Source organism: Dermacentor variabilis, chromosome 1 (genome assembly GCF_050947875.1).
Source record: "Dermacentor variabilis isolate Ectoservices chromosome 1, ASM5094787v1, whole genome shotgun sequence".
Taxonomy (NCBI): domain Eukaryota; kingdom Metazoa; phylum Arthropoda; class Arachnida; order Ixodida; family Ixodidae; genus Dermacentor; species Dermacentor variabilis.
The window spans coordinates 253,909,664-253,926,049 of NC_134568.1; the positions used below are offsets into that span (position 1 = coordinate 253,909,664).

Below are 16,386 nucleotides of genomic sequence, written 5' to 3' on the forward strand. Positions count from 1 at the left end.
CAGAGGATAGCGAATCCGGTGCAGTCGGCTTCGCTGAGTATCTCAACTTTGAAAATGATCAACAAATGTGCTACTCAGACTTGGAGAGTGAAGCGACCGCTGATGCAACCATGTGCGATGACAGCGACGATGACAACATTAATGAGCCCTCCCGAGCACCCGCTCTCGGGGAAGTTATCGGATCACTGAACGTTATCCGCAGTTTTGTTGAGTGCCATGGTGGAAATGCTCAAATGCTGCACATACCTAGTTGGCCAACTAGAAAACATGATCCCTGGAGCCTCGAACTACAGTACACGGCAAACCAGCATCTCTCATTACTTTAAGTAATTCAAAGATCGCCGAATAAAGGTAGCGCATTCCTGCAGCGAAATTTTTTGCCTGGGTTGCATTTTTTTCTGTGTTCGTTAATTCGAAAGCCCACTTGATTCGAAGATTTTTTGCAGTCCCGATGATTTCGAATTAACGAGGTTTTACTATACAATCGAACCCATTTATAACAATATTCTAATGCCAAGAAAATCCCACTGTTATAACTGATAATTGTTATAACCAGGTTGTACAAAAAAAGCAGAGGACAAACATCCAAACATCTTAATTAGACAGAAATAAGTACAGTCGAACCCACTTATAGCATAACTATTTTTAAAAATGCCCAGGTGTAAAAAAGGGCAGCTGCTGGAATGTGAACTTTTGCGAGTGTCCTATGGTAATATAAACAGCTTACGAGAATGTTCCCATGCCGTATAATTGGCTATAAATTAAATCTGGCTACTGGGTGTTTGTGGCTAACAGAAAATGAACGTGAAATCTAGGAGGCAAAAAAAAAAAAGAGTGCTGCTGCACACCCTCCTTTGTGCCGCACTCCCTGCACGACAAGCCTTCATCACATCATCCTACGCATTGCCGGCCTCACATGCTCCTCTCTCGTATTCCTTACACCTCTCCATTACATGAGTCGACTGTGCCGTGCGTAAGGCAACGAGATGAGCTCGTGCTGTGCGGGATATGCGGCACAAAGGCAGGTGTCGTGGCTTACGCTTTTTTCCCCCCTCTATTTTCTTTTTTTTTGTGTTCAAGTATATTGCATCCTTTTTCCGTTAGGCACATGCATCCAGCAGCCAGATTTATATTTTTATAACTGATAATGCGGCATGGGAGCACTGTAGTAAGTGGTTTATTTCACCATAGAACATATACAAAAATTGATGGTGCATCGGCTGCTCATTGTTATATCCGATACGCTGTTAAAAGCAGTATCTAGAAGTGGTTCAACTGTAATACCCTTGCGGCAGTTGTGAGACGTTCTGGATATTTAAATGTCTGTACAAGGGTATAAAATGAGCTAAGATTTGGTATATGTGGGTTCAACGTTTGACGTGTTGATGTTGCCCACTTTCAGGTGACGCAGAGACTGGAACCATACCTGCAGGGAATGGCACTAGCATCAAACAAAATGAAGCAAGAACTTCAAGATGGGCGACTTCAGAGAATGACAACCTCGTTAGTTGTTTGTTGACGTAATTTCCAATACAGTCGAACCTGGCTATATCGAACTCGCAAAGAACGCCTATCAGTTCTATATAGAGCATAATTCGATATAATCCTGCTAAATAATTGAATGTCATAAAAGCACATACCATTTATAACATCACTTTATTGATGAAACTAGCTTAGTTTCACATGAAATAGTCCTGTATTTTCTTCTGCTTGGGCAATTTCGCTGCGTGCAACGCACGCACTTCTCCACATTGTCTAAGAAGTCTGAGCAACTGAGGCTGCAACCTTCTGCATTCGCGCAGAAGCACCGGACTAGTGTGAGTGCACCAATAACTTTGGAGGACGTGGGCAAAGGACTGTCGTTGCTTTCCTCATTGTGCCCACTTTCACTTGTGCTCGGTATGATGTCAGCAATGTAGTCTTCGTTTTCGGGCTCTCCCATGGTCGCGACACCATCATCTGCACCCACAAACTTGTTCACCGTTGATTTGTCAACAGCTTCCAGAAATTTTGACAGCTCGCTCCAAACTTCGGCAACACCAGCAACGGCTTCGTCGCGTTCATCAAAATTTACAGTCGTCATTGAGCACACGGAAGCCAGCACGGCTGAAGCAATTTCGGATGAACCACTTTCACACGGCCGTGCGTATGCATCGGGTGCCACGGGTATCGGGTCGCGAGCTTGGCCGCTTTAGCCCTAATCTCCCCCTTATTCATCAAGATTGTGCTGAGAGTGCTCGTGGGAATCTTGCACGCTGCGGGGACATCCGACTTCTCACCGCATTCGACTCGATTTATGATTTCGAGCTTCACGAAGAAACGCGAATTCTGCTGCTTCATCACGGCAACACTGCGGGAGAAGGCCCACAAGGTGCACACACAATGAACCAGAAAAGCAGCGAGACAACTCGAACTTTCACCATCTTGCATGACGAGGGCACAAGAGCCTCTGGTTGGCTGCCTGAGCAAGCACTGCGGGCGGGCCAGGATCATTTTTTTGCAGGGGGGGTGTCAACGGCTTGCCCGAGGCAGTGCGGTTACGGTAGGGAGAGCGGTTGGATAGAGCCACGCCACCGGGTTTCTCTGCCATCACGAGGGAAAGCCAACTTTTGGGGGCACTTTACTGCCACTTGACGTTCGATATATCGGGAGTTGCTGCTATTTTTATTCGATGTAAGCATACATTTTGCTATATATACTCATTGTAACTATACCGTGTGCAGAAATTGTTTGATATATAGAATAATTCGATGTAAACGGGTTCGATATAATCGGGTTTGACTGTATACTGAACAGCCACAGTGCACTGCTCTTTCTAGAAATAGAACGAAGCTTGTACATAAAACAAAATCCAGGATAACCCCTTGCTCAAAGACCACATACAAATAAACAGAACCATGGAGAACTTGATATTTCTGTGGATAGGCTTAGAGTAGACGCTTTACACATATATTTTTTACTCCTTTTGGAAGATACAGTTAAACCTCAATATAACGATATTCTCAATATCACGAAGTATTTAACTTTTCATAACCTCTTGTCCATAGAACATTTTTGTCCATCTTGTCCATTTTGAACATCTTGTCCATAGAACATAGAGTATTTAGAACCTCAATATGATGAAGTGTAGGTGTATGTGATTTCAATATAATCAAATTTCACTGCCACCGCAAAGGTATGCCGAGACAATGGAAATTTCGGACGCAGATTGTCACATGATTGAATTACAAGCTGCTGCTTGCAAATGCACCTCTCAAATCGCGTGCCTTACGACATGAGCAACCACCGAAGTGGAGCCGCATCTTGTTTCGTATAAAGTAGAAGTGCGATAAGATCCTATCGCGCTCCGCTCACTGTGTGCTTTAGTTGCAAGTGAAAGTGTACGAGGATGAGACAAGAAGGATGGTGGCTTCACGAGTGCTGCTTTCTCATGCGAACAAAGGAAAGAGGGGGAGGCGAGTGAACTTGCGGTAACGCGATCAAGTGCACGCAAAGGGGGCGGGGTGGAGTGGGGGTTAAGTTGACGCGCATCTTAATTTCTGGCACACGTCTCGGCCGTGGCTACGCACGGCTGTAAGCATGGCTGAGTGCATACACAGCCGCGCAACCTGCTTTAGAGGTAATCTGCCGCGTGTGCAAACAGTGGGTGTGCTGAGTTGGTGTAGCACTATGCAAACTGTCTTACCGTGCGTTTAGTATTGGAGGTTGTGTAATATGAAGTTTTGGTGGCCCATTGGAGCGAGAGGCAGATGAAGCATTCGCTCCCCGCTGTCGGTGGTTTGCCTGATAGTGTCATCCCAGTGCGGGCTACGCTATCAGCTGCGGGGGTGGAATACATACAAAAGCGTGGCTGACTTCGCTTAATTCTTAGCGCCGAGGAGATAGCGTTGATGTATGTGGCTTGAAACCATATCATTCATCGCCGACTCCCAAATTTATTAAAATGAATTGTTTTCTCATTCAAATTTGCTTTTTTTGATTGCCCAATAATTCAAAAATTCTGCGGCCCCTTTCCATGTAAGAAAAATTAATCGGCGACTGTAATTATTTGCACAAAAGGTTGAATTTCAATACAACGAAATTTTGATATAACAAAGCAAAGTGCTGATTCTACCGACTTCGTTATATTGAGGTTTAACTGTATAACAGAAGCCCGAAAGTCCGATATCTCGATCAAGGAGCCCAGAAATACAATGGAAATGAGTCTTTAAGAGCAGTGGTGCACACATGGCGTTGTCCAAAGTATTCAATTAAAACTTTGCTGATGCAATGGCTCACAGGCATTCAACTATGTGTGGATAAATGTGGGGAGCTCCAAATTGCATTTCATAGTAATAAATGCTATCTTCTGCATTAAAAGTGAAGTCTGCAATAACATTATCTGAGAGTACCAGTTCTCCTACAGGGCTGTATTCTGTATTCATGTCCTAAGGGCAGAATGAACACTTTGTCAGCCTGCCAATGCTCATACAAGCACTCCACAAGTGATGCTTCAGTGCAAATTTGAAGACAGTATATGATACATGAAAAGCCAAGATAGCCTGTCAAGTAAACTGGGCTAACAAGCCTTCTATTAACAGATTATGTTATTATCAAAGACTGAAGGATACAAGGAATTGAATTAAGGCTTTGTGTAAACTAAATTACATTTAGGTATGATAAAGTCCACACCTTCATGCTTTTTGGCTGTTTCATTAGGCTTTTTATCTTCATTCACAGGTGTCAAAAAGTTAAAAATGGCATGCTTGTCAACTGCAACGGTTTCCAGGCCAACTTTGCTGCAGCTGTGAAAAAAAGAAAGAGGCAAGGGCATCAGCTGTAAGTTCCAGAAGAAAGCAGCAGCTGTAGAAATTACGCTTTACATTCCTGCATCTTGAGTATAGTAAACGAAGACACATTGTGGCTAACACAGGCTTTTTAATGATACTGAGCTTAATGATACTAACATATTGTTTTGAGACAAGTAGCAAGCCATACGAGTGGTTCTTAAAGCTTATTTTTTCATCACGAAAAGTGATTAATATGTTACTTATACATCAGGTTCTTTGTCATAAAGAAAAGATGAACTTCTTTGAAAGCATGTGACATGTCATGATTTGTCTCTTGGATCTTTTTGTTTTTCATGGGCTTGTGGGACTGGTGCATATGCAGTTCTTCATTTAGGTGTGTATATCTGCATTATTAAAACCTGGCTGTGAGCAGAATGAGTGTGTGTTCTTCCTCGTCTTAGTCTGTTGGCACTCACTTCGCAAGATGTGAAGTATACAAATAGAAAGCACAAGGCAAACTACTGTGGTAGTCTTTTTGTCCCTTTTTACAATTAAAGTCATACAGTTCAAGGAGCTACAAAACATTGCTGTCACCAACCTTGCATAATTCTGAAAGCAGATAATTTAAACGTTCATGGTACTCCATAAAAGACCAATTTCTGCCAATAAGGAATGAAAGAAATTCTTGAATGCACCCTCATGCACATGAAAAGCTGGACACGCATAACTGGTTTAGTACAAGGAATATTTTTGGCATTAGTATAATATGTGCTCACAAATATGTGACCAACATCTTCGGACTCTATAAATTCATCATTCTTAAGTTCGAAGGTTTGCACACAGATGAAACAAAGAGGGCTTACTTTGGATATGGATTTGGCACATTGAAGCGTCTGCACAGGAGGTCAGTTGGGTGCCACTCAAATTCGTCATGTGTCAGCTTTCCAAACATGCCTAATTGAGCTGCCTTGGTGGCATCTGCAGTTTCTTCCTGCATGAAGAAGCGCAATATGAGTGACAAACATGTGGAAAAAGAATGCCAGGCGTCACGGCAATAGTACTATGACCACCCAAGAATGCAGCGGCAAATACACTGCTGTCCATCCATGCAAACAAAATTTGTATAAGCGCGCCAGTCAATTAAGGTTGTTCATTGCCGTGACATTGCAAGGAAAGCAAGCTACTTTTAATATCAGTGTCCCTCATGAACTACCTTATAGAGCACAGAGGGCAGGTGCAGTGCGGTATGGTGGGCAGAGCTCGTCATTCATTTTTAGTTTGTCACCAAGAATAGACTTTATTGATCTACAGCCTTACTTTACAGAAAGGTGAGAAGGTGAGACATAAAGGACAGCCCACTTACATACTGTATACAGTAGACTTTCGTTAATCTGACTCAAGCTAATTTGATTTTTCTATCAATTCAATCCAGAATGAAAGTCCCAGATGGAAGCCATGCATTTCCATGGGCCAAAACATTCAGTTTTTTTTTTAATCCTGAAATGGGCCCTCACCGGATAATTCAAACTTTTCTGGTCGGCACACATGTGCCTGATCCAAATGGTGACCCCAATGGATGCAGAATCTTGTTTTGGCAGCACTAGGGGGCAGTGGGTGCATTGAGGACATATTATCTCCTGCCAAAAAATGCTATTTTTGTCCGGCCCTAAGAAAATTTGCAAGCAAAAAATGGCAGCGCACAATTAATGATTACAATATTTACCTGATTCTAATGTATGCCTTTTCTCCCCACAAAAATTGATCCAAAAATTTGTTTGTAGCATGCAGCTCGATACAAGACCAAGACCACCTTCATCCCATCAGAGCCAGTGTCATCACCGTTGCCATCACAAGATGTTGACAGAACAAGTTCTTGTGTAGGATGGTGACGACGACACAATGCTCTCAATGTTTGATTATAAAAGTTCATAAGATACATTATTTTACAGGCTAAGCTAGTGGCAACAAAGCCGTGCCATATGTTCTTGGCATTCCGAAGGATTGAATACGTCGTAGGACAAACTAGCGAAGTGGTTAGTCTAGGCATGGGCTACCGTCCTGCTTGTGATTGTTGCAGAGTCGTTGGAGAAATCTGGAATATCAAATGTGTGTATCATATGGAGGGTGACATGTTGTGTTTCTTAGACAGTGATAGTCATTTAGCTCTGCATTAATCACTGCCCTTCAGTCTGTTCAGAACCTTGCTGCCCAATATGTGCTAATTAGTTTCGCTATGCCAGAGTTTCTTCAATGAAAGGTAAGCTTCATCAGCTGACATATAAGTCATGGAGCAAGTGCTTCTGCTTAAACCTTTCACAAAATTTATTACACTAATTTAACCCTTAAAAATGAAAAATGATCTTTTCCTCCCCACAGATTACATGTCCTCGTGGATCAACCATAAACTCGAGGTTAAAATTCCATTATGCCGCACTAACACTTGCCATGCCTCTTTTTTGCCAAAAACAAGCGGTGACTGGAACCACCGTTCCACCTCTGTCATTGCAACCGAAGACCCTGCTGCCTTCAAAGTTGTGATTAATAATTTATTGTTAGACCACTCCTCTCTGTAATGCTCTCTGGCCCTGAGAGTATGAAAGTAAACAAACAAACAAACAAATAAATAAAGTTCTGTCTGAAAATGATGATGATGCACATTAACTGTAAATAAGTTTACATTTTGAGATGGTAAACGTAATCAATTTTGTCTTTTTCTTAAGGCCAGAATTAAAGGCATGCTACATTTTTCTTGTTAAAAAAATTGAGTGAAAATTGTATTTCTACTTTGTTTAGGCGCTCTAGTAAAATTTCTGAGTCAGCTTCCTACGGTGAGCCCATAAGAAGTGGGTGCACGTTGGATTTGGAGGCGTTAGATTAGGTAAGTACTGCCAAATGAAGCAACGGTTTGTTTGGGCATTTTTGCTGCCTATTTCTTAACTTAATGCGTCAGAAAAAGAAGAAGAAGAAGAAGAAGAAGAAGAAGAAGAAGAAGAAGAAGAAGAAGAAGAACCACTTTTATCAGTACCGCCAAGGTTGAACTAATGGAAGTCGACTATGTATGATTAAGCCACTTGTGAGGTGCAGGACATGACTCCACTCGTAGATGACTTACCCAAAAAGGGAACAATACTGACCGTGAATGACTAGTATGTGAATGAGCCCCGTTACCTAGCTTTTCATCCCAGCTCATGCCTGACCAGTAATCCTGTAATCCTTCACATGGGGCGACAGCAGGGTAAGGTGCGGTCCAAAGAAAAGCAAAGCAACAAAAGTACAAGAAATATGATTTGGCAGAAAGCAATATCATGCAGCCATACTAAAGAAAACATGAGCTTCAGCATAAAAATTCAGCTCTGTTTCGGGATTTTGGATGCAGACTCAGATTCAGCTCTGGCAAGAACTGATTTGGTTAAGCAGCACACTTGAAAAAACACACTCACACAAACATGAATGATGAGGACATGCCAATTGCAATGAAAAATTGCACTAACTAAATAGGATGGAATTAAAGTGAACACTGCAATGCTGAAGCCTATATTTCTTCCCTATACCACACCCATGGGGAACCAACCAAATATCCTAGAAGTGTCTAACACAAACAGGATGTGGGCTTAGCTTAAGCTTAACTGGGGCTGTACTGAATGCAATGCAAGCAGCAACACTTATGACGAATTCTAGTGGGAGAATAGGAGCACTCAAAAGCACGCCGAAAGTGCTCTTCCAGGTGCGGCATGTTTCAGTGGTAGAACAGGAGTGGGAGCACAGTCATGCAGTGGTAGAACAAGAGCAGTTTCGCTGCGCCGAGAGCAGCCGGGAGCAGTCCGCACTGCTCTCACCTGAAAAGCGGAGTACGAAGAAAGTCAGGTGATTAAAGCCGTCATATCCTCCTCGTTTGTATTTATTTTGCTTCAGCCAGCGAGCGTGGAGGCAATGGCGGCAGCCAAGCGTAGTCGCTGTTTTGGCCCCAGTGACTTTGACGTCGTTGATATGAACAAGCTTTGCAATGATTCAGCGACAAATACTGGCATTTCTAGTCAACCTTGCTTCTCGTTGGATACGTGGAGCACAGCGGCAGCAAAGCGTCTTTGCCTTGCTGAAGTGCTTGAGATGCTCGACGGTGACAGCAGTGAAAGCTACTATCACCAGATGCGTCGGAGGATGCGTTGGCATTGCACAAATGTATGCTATACGCGGCCGCGAACCGATGAACACCCGACAACCACAACACGGTTACACGTGTTTTGCCGCTCTCCCACAGAGAATGCTGGGACATCGATTGCTTGTGTCACATGGTACATTTCTCCTCACACGTCCCCTTCCAACCTGCTCTCCGAATGTACGCCACATTCCAGCGGCGGGTCGACTGTTCCGGCTCTCACTGCACTGCCACTGGACTCCACACTGTGCCGTGCTCTACTCCTGTCCTCTCAATGGAATTCGCCATTAGTCCTAGAATGACGCTGAAAACATTGTCACGAAACTTGCAACAGTGAAATTTGAAGACTTTGCTACATGAAAGAGAAAGCTGTCAGCCACCTGAATGCAGCACAAAGCTTTAATGAAAACCTTTAGAGATTTCTAGAAAAAAGGAGATTAGATAGATAGATAGATAGATAGATAGATAGATAGATAGATAGATAGATAGATAGATAGATAGATAGATAGATAGATAGATAGATAGATAGAGAAGAAAAACAAACCTTTACCTACCTCCACTCTGAAAACTGGATATGGAGCTTAGCGGAACAGGGGAAAAAGAAAATAAGGAAAAAAGGATGACAACAAACCAACATACCACTTTATCAACAGGCACATCAATGGTGTCATCATCCTTGAGTGTTCTGGTGGAGATGAACCGAGATCCCAGGCCCTGGCTTGGCTGGCAGATCATAGCTGCCCTTTGGAACTCTTTGCGTTCTCTTTCCTTTTCCCACTCTGTCATGCTAACTGGTTGCATGGCTGAAAATACTTCTACAGGAAAATGTGCAAATATGAGTATGTCACCATTAACCTGTGCAATAGTTTTTGTGAGGCAACAGCTACGTACCGTACTTACTCGATTCCAATGTGCTTTCAATTGTAACACACACCAAATTTTTCATGACCAGAAATAAAAAATACGATGCCCTAGATTGTAATACGCACCCCAATTTTGAGACTTCAAAAAAATTAAAAAATACAATAACCTTGATTGTTCTCACACCAACTCATAATAACAGGGAAACTAGTGATTTCTTATGAATTGGAAAAAAAATCTTAATGTTATTCGAGTCACAATATCTGTTTTTTCAAGGTTGGCCACAAGGTTAATCAAGGTGCTGCCTGGGTTTGTCTGATGCAGCAAATTGTTAGACTATGCCACGGTCCCAATTACTTGGCTTTTGCAGATGGTTTAATGTTGCCAAAACTGTAACGTGCTCAGGCTAGATGGTCAGCTAAGTACTCGCAGGAATTAACTGGCCATGCCACTATAAATGCTGTCAAATTAACATATCGGACAAGTTAGGCATGGAGCATATTTAGTTTGTTCACAGTGAGAGTACTACTGCTGTGGAAAGCATTGCAGGAGGCTGCACTGACATTAAAGAAATTATGTATAATTTTGTATCTATTTATAAAAATGCTCGTTAATTATACATTACAATCTGTTTAAGGAGAATACAAAAAATGCTGGAGGCTTCTTCTGGCAGTTGATAAGAACATACAGTTGGCTACATCTGCACAGAAGGCATTGGTTGCTTTTTAAACTTGGTGCACATTAGCTGGGACATTCTGGATATACTGGCTGCCACAACTAAACATTAGCAATAATGAAATGATAGAGGGTTCGACACAAATGAAACTAACTTATTCACAAATAACATTTGTGCAAGTCATGAATATATTTTTCATTGTGCTTCAATAATTATTTAACAAACAATTTATTTTTTAATACACAGAAATAATCACCAAGGTGTGAATACAAAAGCTGTAGAGGATGCCAAGAGCAGTGGTACCATAATTTTTCGAAGCGTGTTGCTAAAGCGAGTCATAAAGATTGCTAAATTATTGGTGAATTTTGCTGCAAGGCCACTAAAATTGCTGCTAACCCTTTTGAGTAAACCTTACTTAATGTAGGCATCTTAAATAGCATGGGAACGCTATCTATAGTGGTCGAAAACGTTTGCCTATATACTATAGTATAAGCTAATGTGGTGTAATTTACTTACCAAAATGCAATAAGTTTTGTCTGGGCTCCATGTAGGTAAGCAATGAATAGTGAATTTACCAGAAGTGTGCAGTGGCCTATTACTTAATTATTTTACCTTAAACAACAATGGACGATGACAGCTGAGATTTGGCGTTTACCTTCAGATTGCGAGGTTACAAATCCAGCACGATTCAAAAGAGCAGGAGTATTAATATGATTTTCCTAGCATGCAAAGGCACTTGGTCCACATTATCCCTGAAAATCTTCTAGTTCTTCGCACTCCTAAAGGAGAGCTAAATTCTGTGACATTGACTAGCTTGAACATTAACACAGCAATGACAATTACTTAATTAAATTTTGGGGCTTTACGTGCGAAAACCATGATCTGATTATGAGGCACGCTGTAGTGCGGGACTCCAGAATAATTTAGACCACCAGGGGTTCTTTAACGTGCACCTAAACCTAAGCACACAGGTGTTTTCACATTTTGCCTCCATCGAAAATGTGGCCGCCGTGGCCGGGATTTGATCCCATGACCTCGTGCTTAGATGCCCAACACCATAGCCACTAAGCAACCACGGTGGTGATGATAATTACTTGACCTTTGTGCATGTTAATTACTACGCTTAAACCCCTTGGTCTATCCGAAAGCTCCTCGCAGTAATGATTTGTCCAAAAGCCATGACATAAGGAAGCAGTGTGTTCAGACTCGTGTGAAAAAGCCAAGTTGCTCCAATACCTAGGTCTTTCGAGAGGCCAGTTGTCTTATTGTTCCCCTGCTGCATTCTAAATTGTGACCATAAAACTGATTGCAATGTGTTCACCAACTGAACATATTTAGTGAGAGAACAAAACACGAAATGTTAAGATGTATTTAAGTTGGTTTCGTAAAGAATTAAAACACACACACGCACACACACACACACACACACAGGCAGACAGACAGACAGACAGACAGACAGACAGACAGACAGACAGACAGACAGACAGACAGACAGACAGACAGACAGACAGACAGACAGACAGAGATAGAACAAAAACATACATTTAGAGAGCACACTGCGAATCATGTGAATGCCACCATGCTATGAAACAGTGTGAAGACCATGGTGTCAGAACAAGATGTTTTTCATTCTGGTTTTAATTTCATTGCACTGAAAAAAGTTCCATTACAGTTCTGCTCCGAAAAAAAAAAAAAAAATAGAAGAACCGTAACGGTTCATAACAGTTTTGGTTCCCATGCAAAATTTTTCAAGCAATGTAACGATAATAATAATAATAATATTTGGGGTTTTACGTACCAAAACCACTTTCTGATTATGAGGCACGCCGTAGTGGAGGACTCCGGAAATTTTGACCACCTCGGGTTCTTTAACGTGCACCTAAATCTAAGCACATGGGTGTTTTCGCATTTCGCCCCCATCGAAATGCGGCCGCCGTGGCCGGGATTCGATCCCGCGACCTCGTGCTCAGCAGCCCAACACCATAGCCACTGAGCAACCACGGCGGGTCAATGTAACGATAGAAACATAATTCAGTTGAACCTTCATATAATGAAGTTGTCTTGCAGTGAAAGATTTCTTTAAATCTCCAATTTCGTTAATTTGAGCTTTTGAAATTTCAGCCTTATTAACAACTTCACAAATTCCCAGAGCATTCCTAGGACACTATCTTGTTAGTAAGCACTTATAAACAATTCGCAAGGTTGCTCCATTGTAGCATGGTTACGAGTGCCAGAGCGTGAGGGTGCAGATTGCGCTGTGAGCAATGCATTGATGGGGCTCAAGGCGTCCGAGATTTGTCTGCTTTGCATCATGTGGCGCCGTAAATCTTGGACGCCATGGCTGACCGTGCTTAGTGCCTGCAGCCGCCATTCACAAATTAAAAACGAAAGTGTAAGAAACGCTTATCCATCCTGGAAAAAAAAAAAAGACAAGAAAAGACACAAAAAGGAGACAACTACATGAAGAAAGGTTCGTAGTTTTATCGGTGTCACATGCACTCAGGTAACAGATCTCCCTCGATGACCCTGAACTTGCAGTCATAACACCAGCGAACACTTCACACCGTATCTAGGAAACTTGCGATTACGCAACCACCAACACAAGACAAGGGGGAACGCAATGTGCATCAAGGCACCAAAAGTGTCGGCTCGCACTTTGCACTTGCCATGGAGATTATCTCCAAGATACGTCGCGTGGCTCGTATCTTGGCCAGGTAGGCTCCCATGCTCCTGCCCCCCCTCTACCCCACCCTCTCCGCACGTACTTGATCACGTTATTGTGCGTTAACTCCCTTGAAGGAATCATGTCAGCTCTCGTGTTTCTCCAAGCGCTGTGAGCTGCCGTCGGCCCGCAACCACGGCAAGTTGTTTACCAACGTGACAAATGGCGCAGTGGTCTTTTCTGCCTACTGCGTCTCGGCATGCATGCTGTGATGGTGTTTTTTCTACTCAAACTTTTCGTGCAGAAGGATGCTTGAAATGACTTTTGCCTCGGCTGACATTTTTATAGTTTTTTGCTAGATTTACTAGCCACACAGACCCCAAGTACATGCTCGAAACGGCCTAAAACTTCGTTAAATCGCAACTGTGTCACAAAATTACTCCATTAAATCACGAAAAAAAAGTAGTTTTCAATGCAACTAAGATTGGGAAATAAATATAGTTTGTTACATCATGAATTTCTTTAAATCGGGGTTCGTTATACCGAGGTTTGACTATTTATTTTTCTCAATAAATGAATTATGAATTCTGAGATGATACTGAGTGCCTTGAGTCAAATCACTGGCAGGATCTCAGAAGCAGCATGTCATCGAATGTACTCGCTGAAATGCGAGGCTGCTGTTCCGATAAAATGAACTTCAATGACCATAAACAAACTGTAAAACTTCGGCAACAAAACATTGTATGTGTAAAAAACGAAATGATAAGCTCTTCAGCGCATAAGCCCTGGGTTTTGCTATGGTGCATATCTGCTAATTCACTGAGCGGCAGGCTTAGATTAGTGGAACGCTCGATCGGCTATCGCTCGCACTATCCCAGCATGAGATATGTGCTAATGCTGACATTACGTGATGTCGTCTGTTTCAGATTGCCGACTTTACCCCGGAACCAGAAACGGACCAAAAATATTTCAGTTTCACTCCAAAACAAAACAATAAACACTGTTTCAGTTACGTTTTCGTTTGGGTCAAAAACATACTTTTTTTTGTTTTAGTTTTCGTTCCATTCTGACACACTGGTGAAGCCTAGCGATGCGAAGGTAATCATTGCTTCATCATAGTCACAGAGCCTACATGTCGTACAGCCAATCTCGGTCACTGACAGGTAGCTTTTGAATAATAAAGTGCATTTTAGAAGGCCATTTTCGAAGCAACTTTTTTAATTTTAAAGTCACTAAAATGTTGTCAATTCTGTCACTTCACAAAAAAAAAAAAAAAAAAAAAAGTCGCCGGTTGCTAAATAGAAAAATTTATCACTAGACAGAGAAGAAAATCACTAAAGTGACAACACTGGTCAACAGACATCCGATGATGGCAATTAAATCAACCCAGGCACTGTGCGATTCTTTCTGCTGTCTAAAACAGGAAGACTGGGAAATGTAAAAAGTACCACACGAAAATGCATCCACATGCCAGTGATTGTAGTAGTCTCAAATTTGCACTGTGAAATCTAGTATGCTGTGAATATGGTGTATGTCTCTCACAGAGCATGCGGTACAAACCACCATGACCTTGGTGAAAGCAAAGAGGAGTTGCTGCATGGTTGTTAGTGAAAATTATAAGGGCTTATTGTGTGCACAAGTAGAAAAGATGGGCACAGAGCGAATAAGTCCTACTCGGACATGGGAAGAAAGGGTGAGAAAAGGAATTCAATGAGCTGGCAACAGAGCAGTGACATAATGCTAATAAAAGACAGAAATCAAGACGCTATCTGCCCCACGAAACTGCAGATGTGTGTCTACCAGCACAACCACAAGCTGGTCTTTCCCAAAAAGCCTTGCAATGAAAATAAGTTACACTTACCAAGTCTGTTTGAGTTCAAGAGGGTCAAATACTGCTCAAATCGCCTTTGCTTTGCCTCGTCCCGTGCAAATGGCTTCATGGGTTTTCCTGGCTCAGAGACAGGTATAGGTGAGGGTGTGTCAGAAGACGACGCTGTTTGTGAAACAGGCGGAAGTGGCTGAGCTTTGCTGGGATTGACAGTTTCTTTCACAATCTCAGTGCTGCCAGTTTTCTTGATGCCTTCAAGTCTTTCCCTGTCAGCTGGCGATATGAGGTCAAAGACAGATCCTGGAAAGGATGGTATTACTATAAAGACAGAATGCTGCATGCCTGTTGTATTATAGTTCATACAACACAAAGGGGGAGAAATATTACATGGCACCAATAATATTTCACAATACACATGCTCATAGAACTAAAGATGCAACAAAAGTAACATACAAACACATTCACCAAACTACCATCAAGAATGCCTGTAAAATATGTAGGCTAATAAGATAAAGTCACTAAAAATTCTTGTTCATAAACACAAGTTCTGTGAGACAAAGGTGAACTTACAAATAACTCAACGTAAAGCAATTTTGCTGAATGCTCCTGAGATGTTGCAGGAACAATTTGTTTCACTACCTGAATGCTCAGTTTTCTTGTCCTTGCAAAGGTTACTTTTGGGTTCTTCAAAGCGTCGTCGTTCTTTCCTAGGGGCCTTGTGGATAGGTTCAAAATCTGCGGGAATTTCTGGTGGTGGGTAAAACTTCATCACTATTGGTGGCTCTTTAGCGAGGTGAAAGCCTTCCAGTATCTTAGTCAGTTGATGTACAGGCTTGCTCCTTCTCGCTGAAAGAAACAGTCAAATATGTTGGCCAATGTGCAGTATTCACTCAACTACAGATATTCACACAAACCATAAGCAATAAAAGCGAGACACAGGGCCAACAGAATTCTTAAAGGGCCCCTCACCAGGTCTGGCCATTTTGAGTTGACAAGTGTAGAGCATACAATGCGCACTAACGATCGTGTTTGCAAAGAACTACATCGCTACGTGCCACGGAAAGGTCTGAAATTTTAATCCGAATGCCGTTTTTCTTTTCCCTCGCTGTGACCACGCTCCGTGCCAGATGGTGACATACTCGTGTGCCTGCGCCTAAGTACTCGTGTCCGCATTGTGACATCGCTCGTGGTGACATGTGACTTCGAGAATTATTGAAGGCAACATCTGTTATTTGTGTGATCTGTTGCTTGAATTGATGAACTGAAGTTTAGAGAAATAATAAAACACACGAAGGGAATGTCTGCGTGTTTTTTGCTTTACTCTGCACTGAAGCAAGAGAGATATACTTTCGCTTCAGCTGCTTGTTCCCATGGTCGTGCAGTCACGTGCATAGGTACCGAAACTATGCCATTTTCTACCGCGTTCCAACGCGT

At 42.3% G+C, this 16,386-nt stretch overlaps 1 protein-coding gene and 1 long non-coding RNA gene across 2 annotated transcripts in view; one reads left to right on the forward strand and one right to left on the reverse strand.

Annotated features, from left to right (window-relative positions):
• LOC142561453 (uncharacterized) overlaps positions 1-3,462 on the forward strand; it is a 42,048-nt gene extending 38,586 nt beyond the window's left edge. The window contains exon 4 of the long non-coding RNA XR_012823799.1: positions 1,403-3,462. This is a non-coding gene — a long non-coding RNA (uncharacterized LOC142561453). The remainder of the gene's footprint in view (positions 1-1,402) is intronic.
• LOC142561436 (G patch domain-containing protein 1) overlaps positions 1-16,386 on the reverse strand; it is a 91,779-nt gene that overhangs the window by 26,775 nt on the left and 48,618 nt on the right. The window contains exons 7-11 of the mRNA XM_075673447.1: positions 15,592-15,798; positions 14,986-15,252; positions 9,565-9,740; positions 5,633-5,760; positions 4,672-4,784 (exon numbers count right to left, since the gene is read on the reverse strand). Of these exons, the coding sequence (XP_075529562.1) occupies positions 4,672-4,784; positions 5,633-5,760; positions 9,565-9,740; positions 14,986-15,252; positions 15,592-15,798 (891 nt within the window). The remainder of the gene's footprint in view (positions 1-4,671; positions 4,785-5,632; positions 5,761-9,564; positions 9,741-14,985; positions 15,253-15,591; positions 15,799-16,386) is intronic.